Below are 17,757 nucleotides of genomic sequence, written 5' to 3' on the forward strand. Positions count from 1 at the left end.
ATTCAAGAATAGTGTATTAATGTTCTGGGGAATATTCACAGGCAAACAGCTACAGGGATATACATTTTCCTTTGTTAAAACTTGTATCTGCATTCAAATACTGGCCTTGGCATTTCTTAAGTGCTGGCTGCTTTGAATGTTACTATGTCAAACCATCTGCACTGGAAAGCAAAATCCTGTTAAGAAATATGATCACAGGTTGTAAAGAGATTATCATGTTCCTGACCATTATACATTTTATATTTTGAAAATCCCCATAAGGAAAGGTCACACTAAAGTGGCAACTCTTTGTCAAAGTGGAGCTGAGTACTTTTAGACAATTTATGACTAGGGTAATATGAAAATTCATTTTTGTTTGCATGCATTTTCAGTGGCTTCCCTGCAGTGGCACACTAAAATGAAACTTTTCTTTTGACTGCAAATAGACAAGAGGCTTCCAGTTAGTCCCAATATTTAAGCATCTCGCCACTGCTTAAGAGGCAGCGACTTCCACTGTTCTCACTGTCCTACAATGAGAAAATCTCGGTGGGAAGCAAATGGTCCAGTGGAGGCAGCTCTTTGCCTGGCTGGGGACAGAAGTTCGAGTCAAGGTTCTAAAGAGAAAGTGCAAAGTGAAAGCTTAAGGGAGACTGATTTGGTATAAGAAAACTAGAAAGTGCGAGTCTTCATTCGGAGTTTTCACTCTGTGAGGGGGAACAACGGATTTTGTACAACCAAGTGACAGTTAAGGGGATTTGACCCAATCCTAACGTGACAAATCCGCAGGTTGAGGATCACGACGCTAACGTCCGGGTACACCTGACCTCGGGAACCTGGTCAGTTCCGGACAGCTGGATGCAAGATGGGAGCCAGCGCGCAGCAGAGGCCCTGAGCAAACGTGCGTGTCAGTTTCAGGTGTCCGAAGATCTCCCTATGCAGCCTCAGGGAAATCCAAGGGCTCAGAGACTTTGAGCCCGGGTCCAAACACATCCCGCCCACCGATTGTGACACTCCCACACCCCAGGCACCGAGCACTCTGACTCAGTGCAGGGAGGGCAGGTAAGGTGCGGGCTGTGTATGTCAAGGTGTGTGTGGAAGTGTATTGAGTAGACACAGAGTCCCTAGCATGTGATGAAAACAGGAAGAGAATAACATCAACCTGGGCGAAGAAGGCGGTCGCTGTCAGGAACTTTAAAATGGGGTGCGTTGCTCCTGTTTGGTCCTAACAGGGATAGTCCCTGAAATCACATCAAATCCAGTATTAGATTATAATAATAACAAAAAGAAAAAACTGACCATGAAAGGGGAAGGCATCCGTACCGCTTTCTCTTCCTTGCTCTCCTGCATGCACCTGGGTGGGCATTATCTCAGCACTGCCTCCAAGGACTCGGGAGGTGCCTCCGAAAAAGTCAGATGAATGAGGGAATGAATGAATGAGCGAACGAGTGAATGAGCTGCCTCAGGCCAGACATTTACGCGGGCATTCTGTGGAGAGAAAGGAAAGAAGGGAAGGAGGGAATAGGGGAGGGAGAGAGCCGGAAAGACTAATCGCGCACACAGGCGATTGCCCCCCAAAAGTCAATTTGATCTAGGTCAAACTTTAGTTTGATCTAGGTCAAACTAAAGTTTGAGTGGTTCTCAAACTTTAGCGTGCATCCGAATCACCTGGAGGGCTTGTTCAAACACAGATCGCCGGGCCCCACTCCTACAGTGTCTGACCCAGTAGATGGGACCAGAGAATCTGCATTTCTAACAGGTTTCAGAAGTTGCTGATGCTGCCGGACCACATCTGACGACGGTAACTCTGGACCGATTCCACAGTCCCAGAGAAACGACCTCTGCATCTAGAAATGGAAACTCCAAGGCAATCCAAGGCCCGGCATTTTAAAAACACACCGCAGACAACAGAGAGCAGAGCTGCTCGGCTCCAGCCAGCTCACTGCCGCGTAGGAAAAGGAGCTCACTGGAAATCAAGATTTTCGTTAGAATTTTCCCAATGGTTAAGAATTCGCACGTAGTTTTTTGTTTTGTTTTAAGTGAAAACCAAATAAAAATAGGTTTGCAGTCTTTTCTGAGGATGCTCTTGGCGCAACCCGAGGGCTGGGCCAGTCCCACGCTGCCTAGGTGGAACTGCCCCAGAGGAGCACCATCCGCAGGGCTCTCCTCCTGGGAGGCGCCTGGGTCTTGTCCTCAGCAGCGGAAACTTCTTGTAAACCCGGTCTTCCTAGTCATAGACACCAGTGGGCTCCGTTCGAAGCGCACCGTGAGCTGGAAGCTGTCCTTTGACGCGGGAGCATAGGGAGTGACTTGGCTCTCTCTGGCGAGGCCAACAGCGGTAGATCTGCTTCCCTGGGGCACTGAAGGCGAAAGCGAGTCGTTCCCCCGCGCACCCTGGGAGCCCTCGCCCAGCACGTGCCGGAGCCCGCCCGCCGCTGCTGCCGCCTGCCGCCCCGAGACCTCTCGGGACTCCGGGCGGGTGAAGGCGCAGGGCCGCTCTCCTGCTCGCGAGAGGCTGACCGCCGGGCGGCCTCGTGTGGGCCTTGCCGCGGCGGCGGCCGACGACCTCCCCCGGGAAAGCCAAACTCGGACGGGACCCGGGCTCACGGCAGGGGCTGCCCCCAGACGTGCCCACCCTGGCTTTGGCCACATAGCTAACCCTCCGACCCGGTCTTCAGCCTTCACAGGTAGCTCCTCTTTCCCGGTGACTCGGTGGAGCGCAAGCTGGTGGCTGGAAGGGCGCCCGCCGAGGCCTCCGGGGGAACGAAGCTGAGCGAGGGGCGCGGGCACCAGGAGGGCGTCTTTGGGCTCCACACGCCCTCCTCCCCACCTCCCCTCCCCCTCCCCCCGCCCCTGGAGAAAAGCCCAAGACCTTCGGCCGGCCTCGGGCCCCTGAGGCTGTCTCGCCCAGCCCGACCCCGGAGGTGGCTGGGCCAAGGATGGGACGGCTGGAGGCGGCGGGTGGTCCTCAGGCCCCCAGACCCCGGAGGGCTCCCGCGCTATTCGCGCGCCTCGCGACGCGCGTCTTCCCGCTCTCAGGCCTAAGGAGAGCACAGCCCGCCCAGGGATCCATTCCCGATAGGGCTTCAAAAGCTGGGTGAGATGAGGGGTAAGTCGTGGGGAGTGGGAGAGTCTTTCCAAATGGGGTCCCTGAGAAACCTCTCTTGCCTCTCCCGCAGGGACAACATCCGAGGCCTTGGAATCTGCTAGAATCTGAGCTGATCACTGGACCGCCGCGAACTCCCTGAGCGGATGTCAGAACTAGTGTCTTTCCCTTGCCCTGCGAAAGTCAGAGCCGCCCTGGGCGGCGGCGTGAGTCCGAAAATCCGTCTCGGAAAAACCGGCCAGGAGGGGGGTCGCTGGGAGGCCAACGCGCGGGATGCTCACAAAGGTCCCAACGGTGGGGGTGGAGCGGCTCACTGGCCCTGACAGCAAGCCAGGCCCTCTCTCCAGCACCCGTGTCGCGCACACGACTCTGCCACCGCAGCCAAGGAGCCCAGGACGAGGTGAAAGGAACCCAGCGATCGGGAGGGTCGCTGGCAGCTGGACAGTCACCTCGGGAGCTAGCCGCCTGAGTGACTAACCCCGGCGCCCGCGCCACGTAGTGCTCCGACCGTGCCTCCAGGGGGCGCTGCGGCTCTTCCCGCGGGCCGCGGAGCTCCCGCCTGCTGCCGCGCTCTCCCACCCCAGCCCTTTGTAGAGCGCTGTCCCGAACCTACTTTTTAAAAGACAAAATTCTTAGTCTCCTGCCTCCACATCCTCAGTTCTGAGCCCAGTGCCCGCGACCCTCCTCTAGGTTTGCGCGGCCCTCCTCACTACTTTGGAGCTGGAGTGCACAAACCCAGAGAAGAGCTGGGCTCTCAGTTCCTCCGGGCTCCGGCGAAAAGCGGCAAACAGTGTGGGAAGTTCAAATGCAAAAAGGTCCCCGCCCTGGAGAGGCAGGGAAGGCTGGAGAGAAGGGAGGCGAGTCCTCAGTCCTCACAGGCAGTGGCTGCTGAGATCACTGTTAAAAGATGGTGTGTCCATAACTTCTGACATAAAGGGCAAAAGTCTTTAGGATGTCCGCAGCGCGCGGTTCAGACTGGTAGAGGCTCGGAGTCAACCTCAGGGAAGTGTGTGTCTGACACCTGTTCGTGGCTTAACTTGCAGAGCCTCCTGGGTGGGCCGGTGGGGCGGGTGGTGGTGGGAGGTAGGGGGGAAGGGGCCCACGCTGCCGAGCCCCCGCCTCCTCCCATTCCTCCGTTGTCCTCTCCCCGTCCTGCGTCCGGTCCTCCAGGGGAGGTTCGGGTTTGGGTTGCAACTGCTCGCGCTCCCCTCGACAGTCTGTTAGCCATAGGTGTGCGTCCTTGGTGTCGCAAGCCCAGAGCCGCCAGAACAGCAGTGACCGGTCGGCGGAAACGTCGACGTGAACCGCAGCGCTGCTCCTGGAGGGCGCAGGGGGAGTGGGACGGCGGTGCAGGGACTCAGCCCCCCAGGGCGCGGCTGTGCCGCTCTGTAGGCTCCAGGACTTACGGCTCTGCACACCCGGACCCACAACTCGCCGCGGGCCTATCTTCCTTGCCAGGCGTTGTCGCCCGGGGAGTCCGGCCGAGGAGGCTGCTCCTGGGTGGGCCCCCAAAGAGCCTGCGCTCCAGACGCCGGCGGGGGCAGGGGGCTTGCTTCGGGCAGAGCGTGGAGCAACTCAAGGGCCGGCCCGAGTGGCCACAGAGGTGGCCCGGGAGAGCCCTGAGAAGGGTGCGGCTCCGCGTCCAGCCTCCAGCTTGCTCTCCGCGTGGGGCGCGCACCTGCCCGTTGCGGTGGCCAGGCCTGGAGGCTGCCGAGGCGCTGCCGCACCTCGAGGCTTCTCCCAAAGCCCGGAGCTCGCCGAAGCTTCCCTACCTTTCAAGCGGCTGCAGCGCTTGGGCGGACGTGGCCCAGACTCCACTGTGGAACTTCGGAGGCTGGGGTGGGCGAGGTAAACACGTTTATGGAAAAACCCGGGCTCAGGAGGTTTGAGGAAAGAGGGCGCAGCTCGTGAATGGTTGGAAATTATGTTCACCCTCGGGAAGAGCAGGCGGTTCCGCACACAACACCACACACACACACACACACACACACACGGTGGGAAGGTGTGAAACCCACCGCTGGGAGTTTCCTCCACTTGCAGAAAAAGAAATATGAAGCGTAGGAACACTCTTCAGGTCACCACCCCGGGAGTTGTGTCCTGGGGGTCTGAAAGAAGAGAAAGTTCCCTCCAAATCTTCCAAATTGAGAAAAGCTGCGGAAGGAATGAGGCGGTTAGAGAGAGGGGACCGCAGGCATCCCCCTAGCTGGGGCTCAGGACTGAGCGCTAAAATGAAAGCACCCCTATAGAATCCATTAGGGAAAACTTTTTTTTAAAAAAAGTCCTGAACTCAGGCATTCCGCTACTTCCACGCTGTTTATCAAGTCTACTTTGAAGCAGTTCAATGCTGAAGGATATTAAACACTCGGGTCTTCATTCCAAGCTCACTTTTTAACCTTTGCAAATTTGAAATTGGAAAGAAAAGAAAAAAAAAAGATCTGCTATCTCTGAATTATGTTTTACCGAAGGAACGAGAAATTCTACTTACCTCTGCATAAATAAAATGGAAGGGATTTTATCCTAATAATAATATCCCGTAGCTTCTGCCTGGCTTCCCAATCATCGCTTGACCTTTTGACAGGTTTTAGTCTCCTGCTTGTATTTGTCCACTTCCCCGCACGACTGAAATTATTTTAGTTGTCTTTTGGGGCGGTACATCCCAAACCACATTTTGGCAGAACATCTTTGAATTGTACAGCCTCTTGGCTTGAAGATCTGCGCCCCTCAAAGCGCGGACTTGCAGGGGGCTAATGTAAATCGCCTCTGGCGAACTCGTCTGGGACGAAGGGCGTTTTGCTCAGTGCTGCTCACGCAGATCTCATCTGGAAAGAGGCTGTTTAAAATGAGAGTATGTCATCCCCTTTCTGTCACTCGGTCACCCTACTTCCAGAGTAGCTGAAGTGCATCCTGCAATTACACTCACAGAGGACCAACTCTTTAGAAGAACCTGAAAAATGTATCACTACAAATTCGATTACGTTTCCTGGCAACTGAACAATGAACTCTGTTTTTTGCTGGGAATGAAGATGTACACGTTTGAGAAGCTAGCATAGTATTTTTCTAAATATTTTAAATGACTGCTCTTCACCCATTCCAGATGGATTCTTTATTGTTTGCCGATGGGTTGCAGATGCCCACCCCTTTAACCAAGTTGGTTAACTGTTTATGAAATGTACATTGGCTGATTAAAAGCTTAAATTTTGGAAGAAATTTCTCCTGGGATATCCCACATATGTCTTTGCAGTAATTACGAAATTAGTCAATTGTCACCTCTATAAACAAACTTCGTTTTGAAAACAGCAGGCGAAAGCAGACTGCAGATACAGTCATAACTGACCAAAAGTATGTACAAAACTATTTAAAATTGGAGGAAGGGTGATATATGCTGGAGAATACAATCTAAAAGTGATTGATTTTACCTACGAATAAGATAGTTACGTTAAACGTGTTAAGATGTGGAAATTAACGGGGCGAGCGCGCCAAGTAAAACTACAGAATGCCCTTTGAGTTTCTCTGCGGGGTCTTCGGGAGGCAGAAAATCAGTTGTTCAGTTTCTAACATTATAAGGAAAAGTGGCACCGAGAAGGAAGGGGGTGGACGTTGTGTTTGTATGTGAGTTTTGAACTGAGTCACCTTGGCTCTGCCTCTGTAACAGGGAAACCTCGAGCAAACCTGTGCCTTTAAGACTCAGTTGCTATCCAAACACAAGTAAACAGAGTGGACCATTAGCGGGCGCCGGGCGCGGAGGCGGAGCCTGGGCGCTGGGGGCCCAGCGCGGCTGCGGGACGCCCGCCCGAAGGGGAGGCGGGGCCGCTACTAAAGCCCGGGTCTCCGGGCCGCGAGCAGCCTGGGGAGGGACGCGGGCGGGGACGGAGCTCGGCTTGCTCGCTGCTGGAGGGTGATGGCCCTGCGAGGCTGCAGACTCAGACCTTACCCCGAGTCCGCGGCGAGAGGCTCGCGGAGGCGCGAGGTTCCGGGCGAGCGCTGAGCGCGGGCTCCAACCGCCCTGGGTCTTTACACATTCTACGACCACTGACTCGGACGAAGGCGAGGATCCGCTCTCGTTTTGGCTGCTCGTTGTCCTCCAGATCATGTCCGCGGCTCCCGGGACTCCGCGCGGAAAAAGAAGTTTGTCCGGCGTGGACCCAATGACCTTTCCAAGCTGTGCGCCTCACTGCCTGGACCAGGTCTGAGTGACGCTGCCCAGGCGGACGTTTCTGGGGGAGGTGAGTGTCCGCTCTGGGAAGGGGCTGCAGCCACCCTAAGGAAGGCAGGCTGGAGGGGGTGCAGGGGGGCGCTCGGATTCTCGGTCCGGCGTGCCACAAGTTCAGAAATTGTGAAAAGAAATCATACGGACGCACTCCCGGGGCATTGTATTTTTCACTTTATCGGATCCCAGGCAAGCCACTCCCAGCTAACACGCAACGACACACGCTTTCACGTACTGTTTTTAGTTTTGCGACATTTAATCTAAGCACTCAGCAAAGCCTCTTCTAAAAGCTGATCTACGTACGTTGAGATAAAACCCCACAATATCATGTTCTTTCTCACTCTGCCATAGTATTCCTGGTCCACCCGTCCGGGGGCAGCCGCGGCAGAGCGGACGGGCCGCGACACACAGTGCCTGCCGAGCCAGCGCGTTTCAAGAGGAAAGTAATAGTTCAGTCCTAGATAAGTCTTCAACCTTGTGCCGGCCTTTTGATTTTCCTCCCATCCTCTGGTCCTGGGGGGGGGGGCAGGCAGAAGGCAAATCCCCCTGGGGTTTAAACACTCGGATTCTCGAGAAGTAGCAACAGAGCAAGGAGTTGTGTTTGTATGGTGAGGAGGGAGAAAAAGGTGTTTGTGGAGGGTGCGCTGGCTCTGTCTCCCTACCTGTTAGCAGGGAACAAAAGAGGGCTGGAGTTTCCCGGAGCGAAACGGCGCAGACAGCTACTTTCTTTGCTAAACAAACTGCAGTCCTGAGCAGAACAAGAAAATTACTCATGCAGGGGGAGCGAGGGAGCAGAGAGAAACAGAACCCAGATTATGCGGAAGGCATCTTAATTTAATTAACTCCTTGGGAAGGCAGAGGCGCAGCGAAGGGGCAGGAACTTCGCGGCCCTTTCTCTCTGTTCACCTGATCCAATCTGGCCATTTTAATTTTATTATTTATTTTTTAAAATGATCTCCTTAGATCTACTTGGAGTATAGCTCTCTGATTAATGTAAAATTTTATTGTGGCTTGGGCTGAACTTCAGCAAGCCTACGGATCCATCAGTCATTTTTCTCAGACACCACCCCACAGGTGTTAGCAGATGACCCCTGACTGTATACGATTTTTAGATAATAAAATGTAATAACACATTACCAAAGAGCGAGCCTCCTTATCAAATTACCACTATTTTTTTCTACAGTGTTTTGAAAGCTTCACTGAACTGAAATTAGTACGTACACCTCTCACTTGTTGACAGCCAGTGAACTAAATTTTACAAAACTTCTGTACATGTCTGGAAATTCCTGTGAAGAAGGCTGATGAAAGAAAACTAGTCTCAGTTCCATGGAAATATTTATGTCTTTTCGTTGGTTTACGTTTCTCTCCTTGCAAAATTAAAAGTAACCAATGGTCTGAAACGGGATGGTGTAGAAGTGACAGCAGATGATGGTTGTTATTGCCTGAAACTGAGTGTGAGAACTACATGCTCAGCTCTAGACAAAACGAAAGTACTTTAGATCTCTGCATTGACTTAAAATATCTTTTGACATATAGTTCCAGCTACTCAGCAGGAGAGTGGAAATCTAAACTCCCTAATTCTTCATGGCAAAAATGTTTAGTGGATCTTTGGGGTTGCTCTGTTTGTGAAGGATTGCTCTTCTTCTATGAAGAAACTATTTGTCCTGCAAATTAAAACGAATACACACCATGAAATAGCACTTTTGTGCCACCATGAAGCTGAATTATAAAAGAGGCATTAATTTGGGGTTATAAACCATTTGGTGAAAAGGGAAGGAAGATGGCACTCAAGTTTCTGCTGACAGAATTAACGTATAACCTTTACGGCAGAGTTCGCTTTGTGCATTTGGAATCAAAATCACAGGCCATGATATTCCTTCAATCGATAACACACCCCACACACATGCACGTACATACACAGAGAACGTGGTGGGAATTGCACTTTGCCTTCTGTGTTTATTTCTAAGAAATCCAGTCTGGGAAAACACCCAAATAATAATTTCGGTTTCCTATGTGGGGAGGCCAGTTTTTAATACTAGGGGAAAAATAATATTTTGAATCTCTAGAAAATCCTCCTATGCAAAAAGAAGGAAATAAAGGTATAGCTTATGACTTTTAATGGAAGAGGAAACAAATTGATTACCAGAGATGTTTGTAGAATTTTTTTTTCTACCTCTCTAGGAGAGGGCTTGAGGGTTGCCACTGAACAAAAATGAATTGTGATTTGTGGTGGGAAAGTTTATTAGTAATGGAGGTTTACAGTTTCGGTTGAACGGTCTGACTGAGACCCTCTGACTGTTACACACCTCTCATTAACTCCCGGCCTCAACTCCCAGACCGCATACCACTGGGCAGAAGCGGTTCATTAATAAATCCCTGTCTCCAAGCCATTCCAAACAGGAGAGGAGGGAGGGAAGGTGTGGGCCTCGCGGAGGCGGCCAGATTCTGCCTGGCCAGAGCGCTGTGTCATTAGCGCAGCCCTCTAAGCCTGCCCCCAGATAGAGCCACAGGCAACACGCTAGAGAAGAGCATTTCAGGCGCAGAAAGGGCTGGTGGCAAGGATGTCTGGACAAACTCTCCCATCTTCCTGCTGGGTTCAAAAGCCAGGCATAAAGGTTGATGGCTCAGATAGGCCTGCCTGCCCCTCTCTAGGGAAAGCGCTTAACTGTGAGTCCCAGCCTCTGGGGAGCCACCTTCAGAGGCAAGGCCCAAGGCCGCAGAGCTGGCAGAACTCTCTGCTAAAAAGGGGCTGGTAGTGGGAGAAGGTGGAAAGCATCTGAAAGCAGATGAGGTGCCCCGGGAAACTGGGTCTGAAAGCAGACCTCCGTGTTGGCACTGGGGGTTCAGGGACAAGCATGTGCGTGCGCCCTGCTCAGGCCCAGGCCGCAGACCCGGGCCGGCTTCCCGGTGGCAGGAGCAACGTCGCACTCAACTCCAGGCCGACAAGCAAGCTTCCTCCAGGCAGGCAGAGGTGCACCGTACCCGATCTGCTGTGGCTCCCCTGCTGTGCCTTCCTTTTTTTTTCCTCCCCGGGGAACACTCTCGCTTCTCCTCTCTTCTCTTTTGCTGGGGCCTGGCGGGTGTAGGAGTCTCTCCTGGTGCCAGGTCGAGAAGCGCTCGGGCCTCCCGAGAGCTTGGCGCTCGGTCCTGGATCGGGGACTTTCTCCACCCCCGCAACACCCCACTGAGCCTGAACCATCTGGAAGAGATCTAGGTGGGGGGTGGGAGGAGACGGCCCCTGGGAAGGTGGAAGGGGTGATTCTAGGCCTCACCGGTCCCCGAGGTGTCACTTTTCTTTCCTGTGGCCCGTCACCGCTGATAAATGGGACAGAGGCAGAGGAAGGAAAAAGAAAACCTCTGAGGTCAGCGCCGGGCGAGGCGGGCCCCTCCGAGGGCCCAGCAGCCCCAGGAGCGCAAAGCGCCCCCGGCTGCGTTCCACCACCTCAGGCGCGGTCCGGGTGAACGGCGGTCGCGGGGCGGGTCAGCGGGCTCGGGGCGCAGCGCTAGGAGCCGCCCGGCTGAGCCAGGCCCTCAAGCCCGGGTCAGACCCACAACCCAACGTTCCCCGGGGAGCTTGGAGGCACAGCGGCAACAGAGGCTCAGCCCGGGCCTGTGGGCGCTGGCACAGCGGGGTGTCACGGATGACCAAGCTTCACCCGATCGGGTAGGGGTGGGTGGGCTGGACTGGGTGCCGCCTCTGCTGGAGCCCCTGCTCACCTTTCTTTCTCCCCGGACCGGGTCTTCGGCTCCTCGAATCAGTGCGTGCCTGGCATCCGATTTTCCCACGGGCGACCCGCTCGCCGCCAGGGACCACTTTTGCCCCGCCTGATACCCTGGCCCCGGGGGCTGAGCTCGAGCTTGGTGTCGACTCGCCCGCGGGGCAGGCTCTCCGAGGTTCCCTCACCACTCCGTTTGGGGGCCTCGGAGTGGGTGGGGAGGAGGACTTAGAAGGAAGGTGTTGTAACCCAAGCGGCGCCAAGGGACAGACCGAGCAGGCTTGGATAATAGTCACGACTTTCTCTCTCTCCCCCGGCCATTTTTAGGGTTTTCTCTGCGTGCCGTTGTCCTCCTGGGTTTTCGCCGGAGCCCCACGCCCACCCGCCTCTGAGTCCTGGAAAAAAAGGGTGGCTACCTCCGCGCCCCAGCACCCCGGAAAATGGGGAGCAAGGCCCTGCCAGCGCCCATCCCGCTCCACCCATCGCTGCAGCTCACCAATTACTCCTTCCTGCAGGCCGTGAACACCTTCCCCGCCGCGGTGGACCACCTGCAGGGCCTGTACGGTCTCAGCGCCGTGCAGACCATGCACATGAACCACTGGACACTGGGGTACCCCAACGTGCACGAGATCACCCGCTCCACCATCACCGAGATGGCGGCGGCGCAGGGCCTCGTGGACGCGCGCTTCCCCTTCCCGGCTCTGCCCTTTACCACCCACCTCTTCCACCCCAAGCAGGGAGCCATTGCCCACGTCCTCCCAGCCCTGCACAAGGACCGGCCCCGTTTTGACTTTGCCAACTTGGCCGTGGCCGCTACGCAAGAGGATCCCCCTAAGATAGGAGACCTGACCAAGCTGAGCCCGGGGCTGGGTAGCCCCATCTCGGGCCTCAGTAAATTGACTCCGGACAGAAAGCCCTCCCGAGGGAGGTTGCCCTCCAAAACGAAAAAAGAGTTTATCTGCAAGTTTTGCGGCAGACACTTTACCAAATCCTACAACTTGCTCATCCACGAGAGGACCCACACAGATGAGAGGCCGTACACGTGTGACATCTGCCACAAGGCTTTCCGGAGGCAAGATCATTTGCGGGATCACAGGTAAGGTGGGGAAAGAGGTTGGCCTGGGGAGGGAAGGACAGTTTATCCAGAATACCGAATCCTGATAGACATTGCAAGCGTCACTAAAATCCCCTTTGAACTAGAATATATCCCCCAAAGCCCTCCCCAGCCAGCCACAACCAACCCTCCAAATTTACCTTTGTCCTCAGCGGGCCCCTGCTGCCTGTTCTTGTTTGGGATGCAGGAGGGCCACCCCATCCTTAGGCAGTTAAAATCTGCTGGGTTGGCCTTGGTCCTGGGATCGGTTTTCCAGTTTCCACCTGGTCGACCTTAGCGGGTGGGGCAGGTAGAGCCAAGAAACCTCGAAGACCTTCCTCTGGTGGGTGCAGGTCCTGCCTGCGATAGGACCATTTCTGGAAATCTCCTCGGCCACCTCCACTGGGTTCCCTCCCTTCCCTGACTCGCCCCCAGGTGCGCCCGAGAGCCTGCCACAGTGACCTTTCTTTAAACTTATTTGCGGGGGTCTTGAGATCACTGAATTTAGAAACAGCTCTTCACATTCCCTCCACATCTTCAACTATGCATTAATCAAAGGCAATTGAAGAAATACTATAATGTGTTTTCATCCAGTAAAAACTTCCCAGGAGTGGGGGTGAGAGTATCTTTTCCCTGGACTCTACTTGCTGTTGTTACCCCAAGGTAGGACTGCTGTACCGATCCTCCTCGGCTTTTAAGGGATTCGCTAAAATTAGTCCCCCTAAACTTGGCCTTGCCTTATATCCTGATTTGACCCGTTTAAATCCCAGAGAAAACCGTAGAGGCCAAGAAGAGCTCGTTCGGCATGATTTCGAGCTCCAAAACACGCCAGAGAGGGCGATCAAGTGTAGATAAAGCCGGCGTCCGGTGAATGTTTTGAAGAGTCTGTTAGTTGAGGTTAACCATAAACAGAATTACACGGGGGGGTGGGGGGGATGTAAAAACATAAATAATGGAAATCCTGTTTCTTTTCTTTTTTTCCCTCATGACTTCGTTTAAAGTAATTGCCAAGAGAAACTCCTCACCGTGATGTTAAAGCCATTTCAATGAAACCTTATATTGATTTTCAGGTATATCCATTCCAAAGAAAAACCCTTCAAATGTCAGGAGTGTGGGAAAGGATTTTGTCAGTCTAGAACTCTGGCTGTTCACAAAACTTTACATATGCAGGTAAGTTTGTTTTCTTGTTTAAAAACAGTGACTGGTTCTGTTTTATCAGTTTTGCTCTAGAAAAGGTGTTCAATGGCAGGGTCTTTCTCATAAAAGGCTCTGTTTAGATCAGTTTTCTAGGTGGAGAAAGCAGCACCCAGTTTTTCTATACATGAAATTAATTTTATTTAACAGAAAACATTTATGTGTTTTTCTTAAAGAACAAGCCACTCTCACTATTCTAAAATCCTAATTTTAGAATTATTATTTTTTTCACCTGATGTGCCCTGCATTTAAAGCTTTCGTGTTTGGGAGGAAATAAAGGTAATTTTGATAATGGAGGCATGGTGAAATCCCATACGTTCTCTCTCCCAGGGGCCTCATAATTTGTAGTTTTCAGAACATTGAGGAATAGTTTAATTTTCCACCAAAGAGGAGCCTTATTACCCGAGAGAATGTCGTTCCTTAAGAGAGGATTAGAGTTTTTCCTCCCCCTTTTCCTGCCTATGACATGGTGATGAAATGTAAAGAGCTGGAAATCACAAAGCCCACCGCCAGTGGCCACCGGCGGTTATCAGTGTAATCCGGTCCCTGTGTGTGCCTGTGCGTGTGTTTTTGTGATTGGAGGATTAGGAGCACAGATGTGTTCCTGCAAGTCTCCTCTTTGTTGTCGTGCGCGTGTTCTGTTAACGTTGTGATACCGATAAGACAGAAACTATTGAGAAGGGTGCCGTGGTGGTGTGAAGGATTAATCCTTTGCTTGCTTCACATCTGAACAGGAATCTCCACACAAATGCCCCACATGTGGAAGAACCTTTAATCAGAGAAGTAATCTGAAAACTCACCTTCTCACCCATACAGACATCAAGCCCTACAGCTGCGAGCAGTGCGGCAAAGTGTTCAGGCGAAACTGTGATCTGCGGCGGCACAGCCTGACTCACACCCCGCGGCAGGACTTCTAGAGAAGCCCCGGATCTGTCCCGGGCCACCGCCGCCGCTCCCCTCCCCAGACACCTCTCCACGCCTCCCACCCGGTGGGGGGGCACCCCCAACCCTTCACTGACCCCCAGCTCTTCCCTGGCTGCAGCCACACCAGCAGCTCCAGGGGATTAACTCTTCTTCCCAAGGACTGAGAACTGTAGAAAGCCACACAAGTACATCCTTTCACAAAGAGCATATGCTAGTTTCTTGTAGATATTCACAGCTCATTTTAGAGCTCTGTACATAATGTCGTGGGTCTCTGTTTCGTTGTTTTGTTTTGTCTGTTTTTGTATCTTGTTGGATGCACCTAGGTATGGAAAATGGAAACCAAATTTATCTTTAAAGACTGTATTTTCAAAAATAAAATGTTTTCTTGTTTGTTTCAACACTCCTGCAAAAGTGCCTTGCTATTTGACTTCTGTTTTTCCTCTGGATTCTGGAAGAGTGGCATGTCTCTGAAATATTAAATATTGAAGGGCATTCTTTATCCCGAGGTTTCAAAAGTAAGACTTCTCACAGTTCTCTTACTGAAACTTCATCTCTTCCTGTTTCATACTGTGGCATTTTGGAATTGGTCAACTGTGCTGTCTTTCTGCTTTTTCAAGATATTAAAATTGATACCCATGAGGTTTTTCCTCCCCTTTTGTTTATTTTAATTCCTTGTGTATTATTCCTTCAGATAAAAGCAATATAATAATCATTATTAATAACAAGGCAACTCCAATGGCTGACCCATTTGAAAACACAAGGTGGGAAGAAGCATAAGGAAAAAGAAGAGAAGGGAGCTTCTCACCACTTCACTTTTAGAAGTCATTGACCTATTGTCATAGTTTATGATGGGCAACTTCTCTTGCCATTAGACTTTGAACACAATGATTTAGCTCTATAGACAGAGACTTTACCCCACCTTTGGGGGAAAAGTCTAAAATCCTGCTACAGAAGAATGCAGGCAGGTACAACCTTCAGAAGATGGGGAACAAGAACAGAAAGGAGAGACTACTCAGCTATGTTTGCACAAAATATTTTTTCCCAAGGGTGGAGACCTTTTTTCTCGAAGGTTCGTATTTCTCTGCAAAGCAAACTGAGTTAGATCACTAGCAAGGTTTCCATCGCTGGTTGGCCTTTTGTCCCTGGGAAAATGCCAGAAGTACAGGTTATTCTGTGTATAGAGCTCATGGCAAATATGTAATCACCTTCTGAGGCATTTCAGTTCTTTCCCAAATGATTCTGGTGGAATATGACACTAATACAATGACAACCCCGTGTAGGATTTGAGTGGAAGGCTTTGGATGCAGACAAACAGTAGTACTATTGCAGAGTCCAGAAGGGAAATAATTTCACTTCAAGAAGGAACATTGGAGGAACTTGTGGCCCAGTGGCCCTGCTCTTGCAAACTTTAATACTGAGCAACAGGGTGAACTAGTTATCCTCAGATTTTTTTTTTCATTTGTGTATTTGCGTGGGCATGGCATGTTTCATCATCAGGGAGATACCAGACAAAATGCCCTATGTTTGTACCTTAGAATCCTCCAAAAGAGTAGGTAGCGATTTGAGGACTAGACTAAAAATTTCTCACCTGTGCCTTACTCAAAACAGCTTACGAGGCGGTTTCAAAAACTGTTCCTGACTCAGGGCTTATTCTGTTTGCGGGGTGCTGGCTGGAAGTCACTTCTCCTTCTCATGAGAGATCAATTCTCTGCAACAAAATGTCCACCCACTAAGTCTGTGTGTCTAATGCTCACACAAATGCATTTCCCAACATGGGATGGGCCCAAAGGCTTCACTGGGGAGGGGGGGCAGGGATGGAATGTGGGGATGCATGTGTGTGTGGCATTTAGAGGAATGAAACTGTTTGTTTTCTTTTGTTTGTACAGAATTAACTCAGTGACCTCCCTACCCCTACTCCCTCAAGATCCTGCCCACCTTGGCACAGAAGATTTGAATACTTTAGGGCAGGGTTACACATTGACTGTCCCTAGAGCTCCCCTGATCCAGCAGGCTTTTTCCATGTAGTCAGCCTCACTGCCCCACCCACTACAACCGACTACCAGTGACACAGTTCCGTAGCACAGGGTTCAGTCGAATTATCAAAGATTGACCCTTGCTCGATATCAAGCTCAGGCATACCCTTGAAGTCCCTGTCACAGGGAAATACAGATAGGTGTAACCAGAATACTCTTCCTCCTCATTTATTTTTTATTGAAAAAAATGGAAATCAGAAGTGAATGAGGAAAAACAGAGAAGGTGGAGAAAGCAGTTTCCCTTCCCATATACACGCTATCAAAAGTTCAGGTAAATTTATATATAATTTATTTATGCAGTTATTTCTTTAACAAATGTTTATTATGTGCTTTTCATGTGCCAAGCCCTGTGCTAGTTTCCAATGATTTTCATGATCAGTTTCTGCCTTTCTGCATTTGGTGGCACATTTTTGGGATCTTGACTACTTAGATAATTAAAAAACCTATAATAGGGCTTAAATTAATGGACCTCTTCAATCTGGACTCTTAAACCCAGCGTCCATCTAGATTCAGAAAGGATCCAGTCTCAGAGTAGACTCCACATTCTTCATGATGACAGGTAAACTTTTGAACAGTGGGTTCCTCTCCACATTCTGAGTTTTGTTTTCTTCTTCTTTACACATCCAAGTATGCAGGAAATGATTCTTACATGAGACGAACTTATGAGACATCATGGGGGAAATGATATCTTGTAGCTTATGAAACTGACTTGCTGGTTTTGAGGGGGGGGGTTTGGTTTAGAAAAGAGTTATTATCTGAGATTTAGATTAGCCCATGTTTTCCTTACACCCTCTACCATAGTCAACTCATGAATCAATACTCCTGGCCAGAGACCAGGAGTGGGAAATATCACGAGTCATAACCACAGTGCTGAAGAACTTCATGAACAACAGTTAAGTATTTAGTTGTGACTTTAGTCTCATTTTGTAATCTATGTGTGGGATTTAAAAAATAAGTTTTGTAAATGAATTACATTGTAATCAATTGTTAACATAAAATTCTGAATGTGTGTTAGGTGTACTTATTGATGCTAATGTTGAAATGTAGGTCCTTGGGCTTCCCTGGTGGCGCAGTGGTTGAGAGTTCGCCTGCTGATGCAGGGGACACGGGTTCGTGCCCCGGTCCGGGAAGATCCCACATGCCGCGGAGTGGCTGGGCCCGTGAGCCATGGCCGCAGAGCCTGCGCGCCCGGAGCCCGTGCTCCGCAACAGGAGAGGCCACAACAGTGAGAGGCCCGCGTACCGCAGAAAGAAAAAAAAAAAAAGAAAAGAAAAGACATGTAGGTCCTTGTACTACTAGTGCTTGATAAATGTACTGATTAAAATTATTATTTTGACAGGCATATCCTCTCTTACATGAGGAAACTTTCCAAAATTTGACTCTAAGACAACTAAATATTTAAAAAGTAAACACATTTAAAATCTCAAATTATAAATGGGCCCAACCATTACTAGTGATGAAACCAGAGGCAGTTACTGGAGGTTTCTTCTACTGCTCATTTGTCAGAT

General features: G+C 51.0%; 1 protein-coding gene across 2 annotated transcripts; it reads left to right on the forward strand.

The window, feature by feature from the left end:
- Positions 1-11,445: 11,445 nt before the first annotated feature.
- Positions 11,446-14,697, forward strand: OSR2 (odd-skipped related transciption factor 2). 2 transcript variants are annotated; one of them, XM_060035220.2, is made up of 3 exons: positions 11,446-12,101; positions 13,169-13,268; positions 14,027-14,697. In XM_060035220.2, exons 1-3 carry the CDS (start codon positions 11,446-11,448, stop codon positions 14,207-14,209), a joined length of 939 nt encoding a protein of 312 aa, XP_059891203.1. In that variant the 3' UTR covers positions 14,210-14,697. The 2 variants fall into 2 exon arrangements, with proteins under 2 accessions (XP_059891203.1, XP_059891201.1); XM_060035218.1 differs by having other exon boundaries at positions 14,109-14,697.
- Positions 14,698-17,757: the final 3,060 nt, after the last annotated feature.

Source organism: Delphinus delphis, chromosome 17, assembly GCF_949987515.2.
Source record: "Delphinus delphis chromosome 17, mDelDel1.2, whole genome shotgun sequence".
NCBI lineage: Eukaryota > Metazoa > Chordata > Mammalia > Artiodactyla > Delphinidae > Delphinus > Delphinus delphis.